The 18,196-nt window shown below is 42.7% G+C and overlaps 1 protein-coding gene across 1 annotated transcript in view; it reads left to right on the top strand.

Moving 5' to 3' along the window:
- Positions 1-18,196, top strand: part of LOC108799652 (adhesion G protein-coupled receptor L3-like) — a gene marked incomplete at its 3' end in the record, with an annotated part of 189,610 nt that overhangs the window by 71,296 nt on the left and 100,118 nt on the right. The window contains exon 6 of the mRNA XM_018571547.1: positions 17,227-17,241. Coding sequence (XP_018427049.1) covers positions 17,227-17,241 — 15 coding nt within the window. The remainder of the gene's footprint in view (positions 1-17,226; positions 17,242-18,196) is intronic.

Genomic DNA, 18,196 nt, shown 5'->3' with positions numbered 1-18,196 from the left:
GGAGGGTCGGCCTGCTATGCCCGCCGCTCTCACGCATGATGCGTCTGAGGGCGGCGTCTGGAAGGAGGAGCCGAGGACGCAAGCCGTCCGGGCAACGAGATAGTGCCCTGGCTGTGCATACAGACGGGCCTCGAGCCCCTGACACTTTGGAAGATTGGAATTAATACTTTAGCTTGGTTGACTCCCCATCTCTCCCACCCCTTTTGCCTTTTCTTTTTGCCTGTTTTTCCGTTTCTCTTTTGTCCAGCTACTTTTTGCCTTGTTTAATCGTCATTTCTTCCTTCCCCTTTCCTTTCCTTTTCCTCTTCCTTCTCTCCTTCCACTCCTTCTTCCTTTCTCTTCCTCTTTAGGTCTCTTATGACTTGCAGATCTCTGTTTTCGGGTTAGGGCGCTGTTCCCTATTGTATGATTGTAACCTTCACTACTAAGCCTTGACTTGAGCGTACGCTCGGAGTACTCTCACACTTTAGGTAATTATCTGTGATATGGTGGGAGCTCTGGCATATAATCCAAAGGCTTGGATTAAAAAACTGTCTGATGGTAGCCTTTGGATTATATGTCATTGATGGGCTGAGTCCGAATTCATCTGTTGGTCCTTTTCTTTGTGTTTAGCTCGATTCTTTTGTTGTATGTCTGTATACTCCTTGGAAAATGAATACAAATTTGATTATGAAAAAGTATGTTAAATCCTTGTTTCTGCCAAACACCACCTAATTCGTCCGTGGATATTAGAATCCAATGAAAGCTGGTACTTGCTGTTTGGTAATTACAATATGTTAATTTGTGTACCACTATCACGGGTGTATCAGTAAAAAATAAGTCAAGGCAACTGGACTTATTTTTGACTTATGATAAAAATACAGCACATCCAGTTGCCTTGACTTATTTTTTACAGATATACCATGACCTGGATGAATGAGAACCTTCACAGACACTACAACGGGTGGTTGTATGGGTACTATTGCCACGATCCGTCTACTTTATAAAATGCTAGTGTATAAATAGATATAAAACTTACTCTTCCGCCGTAGATGGCGGTTCTTGTTCCACACAAGTGTATCACGTTGCTTGTTATCACACCGTTTTCATAGACAACAGGTACAGGCCATCACCTGGCTGTTTGGTAATCAGACCAAGTGTTGATTAAAGGGGTTCTAAACCTTTTCCGTCTTTTCTGCCTATATCTACTGCTAGCAAGCAGTAGATATAGGCAAAACGGGGTTTTTTTTTAAACCCGTTTTAACAGCGGTTTAAACTTACCTTGTTTTTGTTGCGCGCTGCCGCCCAAAAATCCGAAACTGCTTGGGCGGCTGCAAAGGATCTTGGGGCGGGCGCATGCGCAGTTCGAATTTTCGGCCGGGAGACGAGCAGAGACGCAAGGTCTATGGTCGCGTGCACCCGCATGCAGACACCGCTGGATCGGAAGTGACTGCAAGCAGAGAGGAGTCAGCACTAGATCGGAGAGCTGCCACACCGCTGGAGGGACAGATGAAAACATCAGGAAAGAAGAGGAAGATCGGATTAAGAAACCTCATTTAAGGTAAGTGCTAACATTAACCACTTGAAGTCCGCGGTGTTGAACCCCCTTCTGTCCAGGCCATTTTTCAGTATTCAGCGCTGCAGTACTTTGACTGACATTTATTCCGTCATGCAACGCTGTACTGAAATTAATTTTATACCATTTTTTGGGGACACATATAGCTTTCTTTTGGTGATATTTAATCACCATTGGGCTTTTAATTTTTTTACTATATTAAGGAAAAATTACCAAAATATTTTTTTTTTAAACTGTTTCCTTATATTAAATTATAAAACATGTATTATTACCCAATTGTTTGGTAAAATATAAAAGACGGGGTCACGTTGGATAAAAAATTGTGTGTATCTTCCTGCACTCCTTACCGGATCTCCTAGGAGATGGTGTCTGTAATAGGGTGCTTGTAGCGACCACGGAGGCACCGTGTAATAAGTAGTAATTCCAAAAGATGTCACCAGCACTCCAAAAGTAGATTCAATATATTTTAATGACAACGGTCATTCAAAATCACAAGTACTTTCGGGGCCACGTTGGGTCCCCGTCATCAGGCTCAGAATAACACACCCAAACCTACATATATACACATCTGTGACCTTTAAAAACACAGCCAATCACGCCCCCAATTGCATAACAAGTACATGTATGCATTTTGGGTTGCACAGTGTGTTATTCTAAAACTACAATACCCAAAATTGGCCATAGGCAACGCTTTAAAAGCTTTTACCGCTCATCAGTTTAGTGTTATCAGTGATTGATGGCCCTAAAATTTTTGCTCACACTTCGACGTTCGCGGTGTGTAGTGCAATTGTCGCTTTTGCGCGCTGGCGCACCGGACGCGTTTTTACGTTTATATGTGCGTAAACGTGGGGGTGGGGGACTTAAAAATGTTTGGGGTTTTTTTTTACTTTTTTTATATGCAACTTATTTTTTAAAACTCTGCTTATGTTTTTTTACACTTAATGGCATTGTTATTACATAGGGGGATAACAATCCACCTATATAATAGCAAAGGCACACTGACAGGTCCTCTTTATGGAGACATTAGGGGTCTCTAAGACCCCTAATGTCACCTGGGGACCCCAAAAGAAGCTGATGAAGCACAGATCTGCCTCATCAGCTTCTTCTCTCTGGCTATAGCAGCCAGATGACTGACAGGTGATTGCGGAAGTGATGTATTAGACATTACTTCCGCATTCATAGCACGGAGGGAGATCAGCAAGGAGGAAGATGCTGATTTACCTCCTGACACCCTCCCGAGCCGGTCCCGGGCCGAAGATGGGGTAGCGGATCCCGGAATTGAAGGTGAGGGGTCAGGAGGAGGGGCGGCATCGGCACTCGAGGGGGGGGGGCACACGAAGCAAGCACATACACAGCAGCGGCAGGCTATAGAGCCACCGATCGTGTGTATGTGAAACAGCCGGTATCGGCTCTTTACATCGGATGGGTTTTTTTTCTGCCCGTGCGCATGCTAGTGGTCGCACGCGGGCAGAAAAAAAAATGCCACCAATGTGTCTTTGCTGTCCGTCCGTTTTTTTCCAAGTGGTTAACATTGGGGGAGGGAATTTTTTTTTTAACTTTAATGTCACTTTAAGTACCGTATTTTTCCGTCTATAAGACGCCCCCAACTTTTCTTACCCAAAATTCAGAAATCAATATTTTAAATGATATTATGCATCACACTTACCTCTGAGCCAATCACTTTATTCAGCCTCTGTCGCATCACTGGTTTCTTCATCACTTTTAGCTTCAAACATATCAGTTTCTTCAACTTCTGCTGCATCACTGCTGTCTGCTGAGTCACTGTCTATATATACAAGATCATCCTCAGTTCCGTCCATGGCATTGCTGATTCCACATTTCTTGAAGGACTTCACAATCACCTTGTTTAACACCATACCATGAGTTTAGAACCCAATTGCTAACCTCAGTAATGGTTGTTTTTTTTACTCTTCCTGTCGGTGTCAAGTTACTACCTGCTTTTTGCATCCATCTATTCCATTCTTCTCTCATTAAGACTTTAAATGGCTGTTGATTGAAACTGTAGCTGACCTGTAAGTCCACCAGGAATAACTGCTAGATGTGTTCGCAAATCCAATGCAATACTTTTTGTCTTTTCCATTAAATGTGCTCGGAACTGATTATAGACAAGTAGAGCTGGCTTCTTTAAGAGCCCTCCAGGTCTTCTGGACCAAACCTTTGCAAACCAAACGGCCATAAGGTCTTCATTCATCCATCCCTTCTCCTGCACTTGAACAATAATGCCAGGTGGTATGGTTTCTTTAGGATATGTTTTCCTCTTAAAAATAAGCATAGGAGGCAGTTTAGTGCCATCTGCACAGCATGAAAGCACAGCAGTGTAGTGTGTCTTTTCATGGCCACTTGTTTTGATTGCCACTGTTTTGATTCCTCTCACATCAACAGTTCTGTTGGAAGGCACATCAAAATTGAGAGGCACCTCATCCATGTTTGCAATCTGACTTGGTTGAAAATCATATTTTTTACGAAGTTGTATGACATAGGAGTGAAACTGTTGGATTTTCTCCTCATAAGCTGGTGGCATTTTCTGTGCTAACTTTGTTCGCGTTCTCATAGCCAACCCTTCTCTCCTCATGAAATTGAAGCACCATTTTGCCTTTCCTGTAAAATCAACAATCTTCATTTCGCTTGCAAACATTCTTGCCTGGCATTGAATAAGCTTGGTTGACACACATAAGCCACTCTGGCGTTGCTCCAAAATCCAAGTCTTAAGCCTCTGCTCCAAGTTTGGCCATTTTGCTGGTTTTCCTCTCAAGGCCTTCTTCTTTTTGGGCATCTAAAGGAGTTGCTCTTCCTGTTTTCTCCACTGTCTGATCATACACTCAGTGGGAGGAGGTCCAAATTGTCTCTCTGCAGCTCTATTTCCATGCTCTTTTGCATAAGTGATAACATCCAGTTTAAATTTTGCAGAGTAAGCCAGCCGCTTTACAGGTTGTTTTTCACTTTATTACATTTTTATGGTCACAGAATGTTCCGACATTACCAGTCTACACGATCTCCCCAGCAACAGCTGATGTCAGGTACAAAAGATTTATGAGTGGAGGAGAACTGTTATCTTGTCTCTGCAATCCGTGAGGCTAGTTTGCAGTGGTATCAGCACTTTCAAAACCGCGGCCCCCGTGTATAAGACGCACCTCTATTTTTAGGTAAACATTTTTATGAAAAAGTAGCGTCTTATACACGGAAAAATACGGTAATAGCAGCCGTATCCTCCACAATAAATAGTATGTCACTTCAGATCCTAGATCATATAACTTCCATTATAATGTCCATTCGGTACTTGCCTGCTTTCCCGTTTAAAGTGTGGCCTTAACCGATTTTGGTGAAAACCGCAATTGAGATATAATAGTAGATCAATCCTGCATTTCCTTGAGCTCTCAGATGGATAATGGAGGCCGGAAATGTTGACGTGTTTCACCCCTCCTACTTGGGGCTTCGTCAGAACGTAATCAGGGACTTGAGGTATGTCTTTTAAAGAGGTTTTTTTCTTCCTCATCTGTTAACCCCTGCCAGTATATCACTGGTACTAGCATATAAATGAGCGGATATTTTAGATAAAACTAAAGATAGAGACAATGATGGCTCAAATTGTATTTGTATATCGATCAACCAGCATATACATAGAATCCTTCTCATTATTCTACATTTTCTTTATAAAAACACTTGTAGATTGAATTTGGTATTTGACCCCTTTGGTGCCAGTGTATTTAATCTATACATCCACATTTTCTCTTTTTGCATGAGAATCCTGTCAAAATTACTTCTTCTTGCTGATTTAATACAAAAATCCCTTTTATTTTTAATCCTTCCAAATTCTCATTATGAAATTTGTCAAACTGTTGGGCTATTGGGCTGTCTATTTTTTCTTTATATCTCTTAGGTGTTTGCCTATTCTTACCCATAATTAGCGTTTTGTTTTCCCTATATATAGTTTTTTACAGGGACACTCTAATTGATAGATTACTCTGCTCGTTGCACAGTTAATAAATTGTGTTATCTCATATGTTTTTTGGCCATCACTAGTACAGAAGTTCTTAGATTTTTTTACGCACTGACATATTTGACACAAGGGTACATTCCTTTTATTTTTTTATTATCTACACTTAACCATGTCTTTTGAGTGCGGCATTTATATTCCGAGCAAACTAGATGGTCTTTCAAATTACGTGCTCTAAGAGCCACCATTTGGGGATGTGGGCCTACTATCTTACCCAACTCAGGATTTAAAAGTGGCACATGCCAATGTTTCTTAAGGATTTGTCTCAATCTTTCCCATTGTGAACCATATTGTGATTCTGGGAAAAGATGTGGAATCCCTTTATACCTCCATCCTCCACAAATGTGGATTAGAGGGCATAGGCCATTTCCTGGATGAACATTTTCCCCTTGCAGCGCCCCAAAATGAGTTAATTGAAGAGCTCCTGGAATTTGCATTAGATAATAATTATTTCCAATTTGATGGACATTATTACAAACAAATTAAAGGGACAACGATGGGGGTACCCTGGGCACCTGCTTATGCTCTTCTCCATGTGTGCCTCTTGGAAACACAGTAAGTCTACATCCATTGTTTGTACCTGAGCTATTTTTAGACCGTGGCTCAGGTACATAGATGACGTCATAATGATCTGGGATGGCTCCAAAGAAAGCCTGGAAGAATGTATGTGAGTATTAAACCCTAACAATAAGAGAGTCAAGAGGAAATCCCTTGATCTAATAATCAGGTTTAAAAATAATAAATGAATAACAAGAACCTTTAGAAAAGAGACGGCAGCGAATATAGTATTACATGTTGCCAGCCACCACCCGAAATCACAGATACAGGGGATACCCACAGGTCAATTTTTACGCATCAAACGTAACTGTTCATTAACCTCAGATTATAGATAGAAATCAACATCAATGTATGACAGGTTTAGAGCTAGAGGGTACTCCTATAGAACACTTAGAAATAGTGTCTTCTCATGCTTGGGGAGAACTTCCCTTTTCAGCTCAGGGCCTCTTCCTGTAGTGCTGGCTCAGGTTTCAAGCCTATACAAATCTATACACAGACACCGTGTATCCATTCCTGAGACAAGGCAGTCTGCTGCAAAACAGAAGTTCTGCAGAGCATGAGAACAGATACAGATTTAAAAGGAAGAGCAGCAAAGAGAAGGGAAACAACCATGGATTACAGTAAGGCACACATTACAGTATTGTTTTATGTTAAAAAATCTGAGGGTTTAATGTCACTTTAATAGACAATATTGTGGTCACTGGCCAAGTGGTACAAGAGGTGGAGCAAGATATACAGCAAAATACCTGTTGCCCTTGGAAGAGTCAGACATTGACTGTTGTTTTAGCAGGTGAGTATCCAGTAGGGATGCACCGATACCGATACTAGTACTCGTACTCACCCAAATGCTCCGATACTTACCTCCAATAGGGAGCTCTCCCTCTGAAGGGCAGTGCCAAGGTAGCATGGAGCCGCCTTCTTTTTCAATCAGGGAGGCGGGTCATGAGGTGCCGTACGGCTTCCTGATTGGTCAGGAAGCCAGGCTGCCTAGCAACAAGTGAAGCCAGCTTCAGCTTCAAGAACAAAAAGGAGGTCAGTGGTCTGCCTCAAACAACTTAGAGCTTCATAAAAAGAAGACAAAAATATTTTTTTTATATATTTTAGAAGGGAGAGTTAGCATTCAATTGAGACAGTTTTAATTCATGGATATCCTGTGGAGAGAGTGTCTTCCTTAAATATATTGGCGTTTTATATTGCTACTTGGAAGATGAACACAGCAGTAGTAATAAAGAAAGCTCAGAAATCAGTATAAGCGACTCCTGAAATGAAAAAGACACAAAGAAGTTATTAGTGTCTTTCTGTGACAGACCCCAGTACTCAGGAGTATGTCCGCCGCTGTATTCTTCCTTGCTCAGGAGATATTGCAAACCGCTGACCTTTAGCTCCCAGTTTCCCCAGTCACTAGTGGAGACTCGAGTGTAGGGTGAAACAAACTGCTTTATTGAGAAACTGTACAAACTTTTATACACAAAGTGATCAGATCAGAATATAATCTCATCACATCCACCCTGCTCTCCCCAGACATTGTCTTCACAACCCCGCAGGGGTCCACCAGCTCCAGACAGCCATAGCGGGAGTCTGGCCAGAATGTAATTGTCCTGAGCTCCTTCAGAGTACAAAGGGAGATAAAGAGGGGTGGTGCTGACAGTCTTTTGATAACCAGGTTAGACAGTAGAACATAATTAAACACAACTCAACACCAATCCACATTTAACTCATAACCTGATGACCATGTCGTCACATAGCTCCCACAAGTTAAAGGATGGCAGACCCGGTGAGACCCTCTACGGGTCCACTTGGCGATGTCCATGATGTTACAGTCACCCCTCCAGCTCCGTTTGCCGAGATAGTCCATTCTCATTAGCATTGTGTTTCCAGAGGCGGGATTGGATTGTGAAATCAAACGGTTGTAGGGCCAGGCTCCACCGCAATAGCCGTCCAAGGGCCCCAGACATCCGGTTCAACCAAACAGGGGGGTCTCCAAAATCTTAGGATCCATAGTCGCTGGGAAGGAGGCTGGCTGCCAGGCCCCTCCAGGAACCCAGGTCATGGTGGGTTCTGTGACATTTCTCCCCCCCCCCTAATGGTAGACTAACCAGGACCCAGTCCCCCAACTGGTCTGGACCTGCGTTAGTCTGGCAGTATAAATCCCCATATTCCCTCCATGGGACCTCCTGCCTCTGCTGCAGGGGAGAGATGTCGTCTGCGCCTTTCTGGAAAAAATGCTGCCCCTGGGGAGTAGAGACGGTATTTTCTCCCGGACACCAAAGCCACGTGCTGGAAGAGAGGCTGGCTTCCTGTTCTCCCATGAAGGTGGGAACAGGCAAAAGTGCGGGACATATGCCAGTGGTGCTCTGCCCTGGTGTCAGCACTTCTGCTAGGGAAACCACATCCTCCGTTCTGGCTTACTGTTGGGGCGAGGACGGCTTCCTTGTCTACCTAGATTCCAAACTGCTGCTGGGGAGGAAGGACGACCACCTCCTGTTCCTGTATCCCAATTTGTTACTGGGGAGGGAGGATGACCACCTCCTCTCCCAGATTGCTGATCTGCCACTGGGGAGAGAGGTTGACTACCTCTTCTCCCTGCAACTTCATCTGCCGCTGGGGAGAGAGGTCGGCTACCTCTTCTCCCTGGAACCCTGTTTCCAGCTCTTCAGCTGGGATCAGTAGTTCCTCTGCATCAGCCTGCTGTTGGGGAGAGGGGCCGCCTGCCCCGGTTCCCTGGAGCTTCACAGGTGCTGCTGGTGTTGGGCAGAGATCAGCAGTGCTCTGCCCTGATGCCAGCTCTTCTGCTGGGACTAGTAGTTCCTCTGCATCGGCCAGCTGTTGGGGAGAGGGGCCGCCTGCCCCGGTTCCCTGGAGCTTCACAGGTGCTGCTGGTGTTGGGCAGAGATCAGCAGTGCTCTGCCCTGATGCCAGCTCTTCAGCTGGGGTTAGTGGCTCCAAAACATCTGTGGTTGCTGGGGCATGCTGTTGAGCAGTGTCGAACAGTCTTTTGTATGCCTGTTCCAGCTCCCATTCTTGTGTAATTAAAAATTCCAGATCAGTTCTCAATCTCAGTGCTCACTGGGGAGTTCCATAGTTACATAGTTACATAGTATTTGAGGTTGAATAAAGACACAAGTCCATCAAGTCCAAACTATTTTCATCTCATTCTTAAGAGTACTTGTACCCCTGTATATTATGGTCTCTCAGGAAATCATCCAAAAGTTTCTTAAACAATTCCACACTTTTAGCTGCAATCACTGCCGGTGGCAGTGAGTTCCAGACCCTAACCGCTCTAACTGTGAAGAACCCCCTTCGCCCCTTGTGCTTGAATTTTTTCCCCACTAATTTTAGGTGGTGACCTCTAGTTTTTGTAATGGGGTTAATCTTAAATAGTTTGTTGCTGTTGTCACCATTGAACATTTTATACATGAAAATCATATCCCCCTTAATCTCCTTACTTCCAGTGTGAACATGTTTAAATTTACTAACCTTGTGTCATAGCTCAGGTTCTCCATTCCCCTAATTAGTTTGGTTGCCCTCCGCTGGACTCTCTCCAGCTCAAGGACATCTTTTTTTAGTACTGGTGACCAAAACTGGACCGCGTACTCCAGGTGAGGCCGAACCAGCGATCTATAAAGTGGTAAAATTATAGACTTGTCTCTACAATACATCCCCTTCTTAATACAGGATAAGACTCTACTTGCTTTGTTCACAGCAGCCTGGGACTGCAAGCTACCATTCAGTTTATGGTCTACCATGACCCCCAAATCTTTTTCTATTTCTGACTCCCCTAGTGGGACACCCATAAGTGTACAACCCATGTGTTTATTTTTATCCCCAAAGTGCATTACTTTGCATTTATCAACATTAAACCTCATCTGCCATATACTTGCCCATTCCTCTATTTTATCCAGGTCCTCCTGTAGTGTTATACTGTCTTGGTCCGTTTCTAAGACCCTCCCTATTTTTGTATCGTCTGCAAACACTGAAACATTACTATTTAAACCCTCCCCAATGTGGTTAATAAATAGATTGAACAATAGATTGAACACCGCTCATGACACTAGCCCAGTTTGAAAAGGTGCCATTTATGGATACTCTCTGGACACGTTCCCGTAGCCAGTTCTCTATCCACGTACACACCACTTCATCTATGCCCATAGATCTCAGCTTGTGTAGTAAGCATTTATGTGGCACCGTATCAAAAGCCTTTGAGAAATCCAGATATACCACATCCACTGGCCTCCATCTAGATCTCTACTTACCCCCTCATAAAAAGTTAGCAAGTTAGTCTGGCAGGAACGGTCTTTCCTGAACCCATGCTGGTTGTCGTTGACTATGCCATTATTCTGAACAAATTTTACCAAATAGTCCTTAACCATGCCCTCTAGCAGTTTACGAACGACCGATGTAAGACTAACTGGTCTGTAGTTCCCCGGTTGGCATCTTGCCCCCTTTTTGAATATTGGAACTACCGTAGCCCTCCGCCAATCACTTGGGACTCTACCAGTCATTAAGGAGTCCTTAAAAATAAGGAATAACGTTCTTGTTATAACATCGCTTAGTTCCTTAAGTACCTTGGGGTGTAGATTATCCGGTCCCACTGCTTTATTTGCATTAAGTAGTTTAAGTCTTTGTTGTATCCCGGTTTCCATCAACCACATAGGTATATTTTGTGTTGAACTATGTGTTTTATCATCATTGGCGTTGAACCCGTTTCCCTCCTGAGTGTATACTGAGGAGAAAAAAGTGTTCAGCGCTTCGGCCCTCTCCTTGTCATTTGTGACTAACTTCCCGTTTTCGTCCTTTATTAGGCCTATCTGTTCCTTTCTCACCTTTTTACTATTAATATATTGGTAGAATTTTATTTTTATTTTTTTACTAACTGAGGCAATATGTTTTTCGCACTCTATTTTAGCTGCCCGGATTACTAGTTTGCATCTTTTATTACATTCCTTGTAGTTAAGGAACGCCAGTGCCGTCCCCTCCATCTTATATTTTATAAATGCCACTCTCTTGGCCTTAATGTGTTGTTTTACAGTTTTATTTAGCCATATATGTTTAGTCTTTGATCTTTTGCTTTTGTTACCCAAAGGAATGCACTTAGAAATAACCATATGTAATGTGTTCTTAAAACTGTCCCACATCTGGTCCGAGTTTAGGTTGTAAAATAAGTTTTCCCATTTTATATCCCCCACTAGGTGGCGCAGCTTATTAAAGTTGGCCCTTCTGAAATTTAGGGTTCTTGTCCGTCCAGCCCACTTCCCTTTCCTGTATTCAATACTGAAAGTAATCACATTGTGATCGCTTTTACCCAGTGTCTCCCCAATTACAATATTCTCAATTAACTCTGCATTATTAGTGACAATTAAATCTAGGATGGCATTTCTCCTAGTTGGAACCTCCACCATCTGTTCCATGAAATTGTCTCGCAACATGTTCATAAAATGGCCTGACTTTGTAGAACCTGAGGTGCCATTGGCCCAATTGATGTCTGGGTAATTGAAGTCGCCCATCATGACTACATTGCCCTCCCTCCCAGCTATTTCTATTTGGGAGTGTAGATTTGCTTCTGCCTCCTCCCCTATACTTAGAGGTTTATAGCAGATACCCACAATAAGTTTGCGGCTAGTGTCCTTCATTTCTAGATCTAGCCATAAGGTTTCCACGTCTTCTCCATTATTTGACCCCCTTCTACCATATCTGTCCCTCCTGAACAGGTTGTACCCCTTCTATATTAGTAGCCCAATCATGTGTGCTGTCTAGCCAGGGTTCCGCTATACCCACTATATCGAAGTCCTCTTCGAGTATCATAATTTCAAGCTCTTCTAATTTATTTGCTAGACTTCTAGCGTTGGTGTACATACATTTAATTCCTGTCTTGTTATGGAACATAAGTTTATTTCCTTCTTGTTCTACACTATTTTTATTATTCAGCCTTGATATAGATCGTCCATTTCTGAATATATTTACTTGGGCCAAAGGATTTACTACATTGACAGTTTTGACTATGTTAACTGTGTCGACTGGAGTGAGCCCACTATTTACCCCTATGTTACTTCTTTCTGTATTATTTGTATCTATGTTTAGTTTAACACCATTTAATTTATGTAATGTTATTTCCCCCCCATTATCTAGTTTAAAGCTCCTCCAGGCTTTCTACCATGTTTGCCCCCAGAAATGCTGCACCTTCCCCATTAAGGTGCAGCCTGTCTCGGCTGAAGAGCTGGCAGCCGACTGCGAAGTCAGCCCAGTTCTCCAGGAAACCAAATCCCTCCTTCTAACACCAGCTCGGGAGCCACTTGTTAAGCTCCCTCAACTCGCGCTGTCTGTCCGGAGTGGCTCGTGTCACCGGCAGTATCTCTGAGAAAACTACCGTGGAGGTCCTTTCCTTCAGTCTAGCACCTAGGTCTCTGAACTCCTTTTTTTAGGACACTCCAATTTCGTCGTATTTTGTCATTGGTGCCGATGTGCACCATAACAACGGGGTCTGCAACCCCATCTAGTAATCTGTCAATTCGTTCCGCAATGTGTCGAACACGGGCCCCCGGTAAGCAGCACACTGTTCGACGCTCACGGTTCCGATGACAGATTACGCTGGCAGTTCGCCTGATGATGGAATCTCCCCCCACCAGGATCTGCCTCTCATGACCCTCCATCCTGCTCCCATCCTCACCGGAGCAGTCACTCCCCCTGCGGATGAAGGATGCGTCCTGCTCCAGCAGTGTCCCCCCTGAACTAATATCCCCAACATCACGCAACCTGGCATATTTATTGGGGTGAATCAGATCAGGGCTGACCTCTCTCGCAATCTTTCCTCTACCTCTCCTTCTAACCACCCAGCTACCCACCTCAGGATCCTGCTCCTCCGACCCCCACTCCTCACCCAGACCACCCTCCACGACAGCCTGGTGCGTTATGTCCAGACTCTTTTCCATGATGGTTATGCTCCTTAGTGTTGCCAGTTTGTTGTTTAGATCCAGAATCTGGGTTTCCAAACTCCCTAAAATCACTTATGTCCTCCCATCTCCACTCCTGGCACTCCCAAATTGTGGATCCTCCTGGAGCGCCTCAAATATGAGTCCCGGGCCGCTGAAGTCATAATCCTCTGTGGGATAATTGTTCTCCAGCCATGGACACAATTGGGTGACATACCACTGCAGTGCCCGATACCCATCATCCAGCATCAGTTCCGTTTGAAGCAGCCAATCCAGCTCCGACAGCCATTCCTCCTGGGGCTGCTCTCCCAGGAAAGGCATACACAAGTCCCATTGCAGCCAGTATCGTTCCTCGGATGTAGGGAGGACCTTGCCACAATAGTGCTGCTGCAATTGAAGAGTCTCCCTCCAGATCTCCCGGCGCAAAGCGTCTCTCCTTCCCAGCATATCCTGGGCAGAACCAGGATTGTCGAGCTGGGCCAGCGCTTCCATGGCCGTAGGCAGCTGTGGCTCTTCTCCTATGTCAGCAGCAAACTTGGTCCCGGTGATGGTTTGAATGTCTCCTTAGGCAAGGAAGAGCATCCCACCGCTTGCCACCAATGTGACGGACCCCAGTACTCAGGATGAGTATGTCCGCCGCTGTATTCTTCCTTGGTCAGGAGATATTGCAAACCACTGGCCTTTAGCTCCCAGTTTCCACTGTCACTAGTCAAGACTCGAGTGTAGGGTGAAACAAACTCTGCTTTATTGAGAAAATGTACAAACTTTTATACACAAAGTGATCAGATCAGAATATAATCGCATCACATCCACCATGCCCTCCCCAGACATTCTGTCTTCACAACCTTGCAGGGGTCCACCTGCTCCAGACAGCCAGAGCAGGAGTCTGGCCAGAATGTCATTGTCCTGAGCTCCTTCAGAGTACAAAGGGAGATAAAGAGGGGTGGTGCTGACAGTCTTTTGATAACCAGGTTAGACAGTAGAACATAATTAAACACAACTCAACACCAATACACATTTAACTCATAACCTGATGACCATGTCATCACACTTTCTACCACTGTGCAATAGAGAATGTGCTTACTTATGCCTTCACAGTTTGGTACTGCAGCAGTACAGCTGAAGATAACAAGTCCCTTAAAATTATTATTACAGCAGGTCAGAGAAACCACCAATAGTCAGCTTACTACTTTGGAAGACATTCTCCATACTTTTTGTGTCAATAGAGTATTAGGTATAGTGAAGGATCCTTCTTATCTCAGTCATTGTCTAATTACCATCCTGCCCTCTGGAAGGTATTATAGTTCGATAAAAGCCAGCACAGTTAATTTAAGTTGGTAAGTCGTTCTCACCCTGGTGTGGTAGTACGTCTGAATCCAACACTATATAATTAAGAGTAATTAGTTATTTTTGAATAATACTAAGGGGTCTAGTTATAAACAATTCACAGAGCCATTTGAATCTCTGTGAGCATTTATTCTGTGCTAATGGAGGCAAAAACTAAATTTTTTAGTATATTTTATTTTCAGGTCGAATATATAATTCAGATAGCAAATTATGGGCACTAGATTATACGTATTTATTTAATTTGCTCCTCAGCTCCATATAGTGCCCTAAATGTGATATTTTCTGAATGTTACAAAATATACTAAAAACATTTGTTTTGCCTCCATTCGCACAGAACAGACGTCCACAGAGGTTTGCAGGGCAAATTGTTTATAAATAGACCCCACAGAGTCTTCTTTATATAGGTTTAATTATTATGAATGTGTATACTGTATAGATTTTTAATGTTGTGTACCTTGTGTAACTGTGTTAAATATTTAATGCACAATTCAGGTGCATTCAGGTGCAAATAGAAATGTTTGTATGATTCTATACATTTGATAAATTATTATTATTAATAATAATACTATTGCTGCTGGCCGAATATGGTTATTTTTTACTGGATGGACTTGTGTGCAGTGCAGTGTGTGGCTTTACATTTTTTTCAAGCCCCTTAGGGGCTGGTGAAAGAAGCCACAGTGCACAGCTTGGGACCAGGCATCCAACGCACCAAGAAGTGTGTCAGATGCTAAAGATTCTTCAGCAAGAATATCTCTTTAGGACAGTGGTGTAGGCAGTGGGACCGGGAAGTATTCATGCTTTTCTTTACAAGCTCTGTTTTTTAAATATATTTTTAAATAGGGACAGAGTCACTTTCAGGCCTCGTTCACACTATATGCAGTGCGTTTCGATTCTGGCCGGAACGCACTGCCTCGCATTGCGGCCAGCTCACTTTTTTGCCGGGCTGGAGGGGGCGTCTGCTACACCCTAAAATGTGACAGGGGCCTGCTTCCTGGTCACATGTTTCCTGTGACATCACAGGGCAATCTGTGGGATTGGAACTAGCCGCTACCCTGTTTGGAGTTTACCGGCCGGTCGTTTTTTACGATTGATTTTCCATGGATGGGAATTTAACCTTTTCTCTTCGGTGCTCTTGTACGTCCCTCACTCCCTACATCATCTGGGCGGTGGTGCTCGGTCCTCCTGGAGATGTGGATTCATCCACCACTGGAACCCCAAACAAGGCAGCCTCCTTATCGTCTTGAGGAAGCTTTTTAAGTGAAACGCGTAGAAGGCTGGATCCACGGTGCACTGACACAAGACTGGATATGTCAATTACTTTATATGATTAATCCCTATATATTTATATGAAATAAGATGTTTAAATGTTTATCTTAATTGCTGATGCCTTGCATGTGACTGTGTGGTTTCAGGGAGGCGCTATGCCTAAAATTAATTTTAACTCTTTTGGGGTTATCGTGGATATATTAGAATGGTTTTATCTATATTTATGTAATTACCTGTATGAATAAAAAATATTTATTTAAAGACATATGTATAATACGTGTTCTTTGCGCTTAGAACGACACCTAAAAAGCCCCACTCTCTATCCTTTTTTTACAATTATATTTAGTGGTGTGGTGTCTTGTTCCTTCTGGTGGCTCGGAACTCTTTTCCTTGTGTTTACGATCAAAATAGTGCTTGTAGCATTTTGATCGCACTGGACTGCAGGCACAATGTGCCTTGCGATCCCATGCGGGCGATCGCATTGCGGCCGGAGGGCATGGCTACGGTGCCATTCACTTTAATGGCCTGCCACGCCGCCTCCTGCCCGGCAAAAAGGTGCGCCGGCCGCAGTGCGAGGCAGTGTGTTCCGGCCAGAATCGGACCAAAACGCACTGCTTATGGTGTGAACTAACCCTCACATAAGTAGCGGGTTAGATTATGATCAGGTAGGTTTCTTCCCAGTGACTGTTATCAACTTTTTTTTGACGGATGACCTATTTTTAAATGCTGAATGTACATTATATTGTAATATCAGAACATATCAGATCATTCTGTTTGTCTTTTTATGTTTTGCTTCATGCATGTCAATTCATGTAACTAAATGTTGTTACTTAAGAGTTTGTTGTTCTGATTTAGGCTGGGTTCACACCATTTTCCGGACCAGATCTGAAACATAGAGCATTGCATTTTTACTGTGATTTTGTTGTGATTGGATTTTTTTTCTAGCTTAAAATGGTCTTACAGGTGCGTTCCAGTGCATTCCATGCGTTTTTATGCGTTCCAGTGCATTCCAACGGACTACGCTGGTTGGAACAGAGGCAGAAATAGCATAGGGATACATTGGGATGCATTTTGGGTCTGGAAACAGTCTGGTCTGGTCTGGAGGTAATCTGGATGTGGTGTGAATGGGCCCTTATTCAGTAAAAAAAAGCTTCCTGTCAGTTCTCTCAACATTATTTCTTCCAGACAGAGCTTTTAAAAGTTGCACTGTTATGGAGTTGGCAGAAAGTTAAATGTCTCCATTTTTAACACTTTGTATATGTATGTAGATTTTATGCACAGCATTGGTAATCTGCATAAAAAAAATCTGCCACATGAATCTTTTATTACTTGACACATTTAGAGATGTGATTCTTAATTCATTAGGTAAATCTTAATGCCCTTTTCCACATTTTTAAGGCATGATTTACACAGTTGTTAGGTTTGGGTAATGTACACATTTGAAATGAAGTGCAATTAAACACATTGCAAGTTTAGCATAATTTTTTTAGTTGTGCAGTCAATTGAAGAATAATTTTGTTTTCTCTCTCTCTCTTTTTTTTCTGCATCTCCTACTATAGAAGTGGAACAAAGAGGTAATGTATTTTACATATATTCAACATCTTAAATATAATATTGTGTGTGTTTACACTATGCCAGTTTGAGCAGTTTTCATTCAGAATCAGCTGCATGCTTGATCCTGGGTAACAATTCTGACAAATTAAAGTCATGCAAAGCTCCGCATCCAAGTGTTGAGTGGCTAAGCATAAACTGAGCTGAAAGGCTCAGTATACACTTCCACATTCACTGGGCATGTTGTCATGGCTCTAGTACCCTTTGAACTGCTTCCACTGAAGTGTCCCTTCCCACCAGAAGAACATTTGGATCACAGAAAAAATGCTGCAGAAATAACAATTTCACTAGATTTTTTTTGGCATCCAGTAGTGTATTTTAGCTTGCATTAATTCAACACATGCAGCATAGTAAAACTGTTTTACATGCATTTTGAATGGTTTATTTAATTGATTGACCATTGACTATTGAGCAGGAAACTGCAGGTCAGTGCACCAAAATCAGCATGTAGGCTTTTTTTTCTCAGTGTACCTCTTAAATGTGCCAGTATGAATGTGCCCTACTAAAGTCAATGAACTTTCTAATGTCCATGCATTTTTCCTTTGCTAGAAATTCTAACAAAATGCAAGGTAACATATCAAGTGTATACAAATCTAGTTTTTAAAAAGATATTACTCTCTAACATCTTGTAAAAGTCTATCTTTATTTAATGTATTTAGCATTTTACTTAAATTATGCTACTAAAATTATTATGAAGCCTTGTGTGTGCAAATAACTAATGTGTGTAGTGCAAAGAGGTCATTAAATAAAACTCCACAGTAGTTCAAATAAATTATATAACTTTTCAATTTTTTAAATCTGCAGCCAGCAATTTTTCTATAAAACTGACCAAAAAAATAATTCTACTTCTTTGCTATAGGGCAAACTAGGAGCATTTTGTATTGTGATTTGTATATAGAACAGCCTTATATTCCTTCA

The sequence above is a fragment of the Nanorana parkeri genome, unplaced genomic scaffold, assembly GCF_000935625.1.
Source record: "Nanorana parkeri isolate BGI_ZX_2015 unplaced genomic scaffold, ASM93562v1 scaffold1778, whole genome shotgun sequence".
In the NCBI taxonomy this organism is placed as follows: Eukaryota; Metazoa; Chordata; class Amphibia; order Anura; family Dicroglossidae; genus Nanorana; species Nanorana parkeri.
Note: the sequence above shows the minus strand (reverse complement) of the source record. Positions and strands in the feature narration are given on the sequence as shown.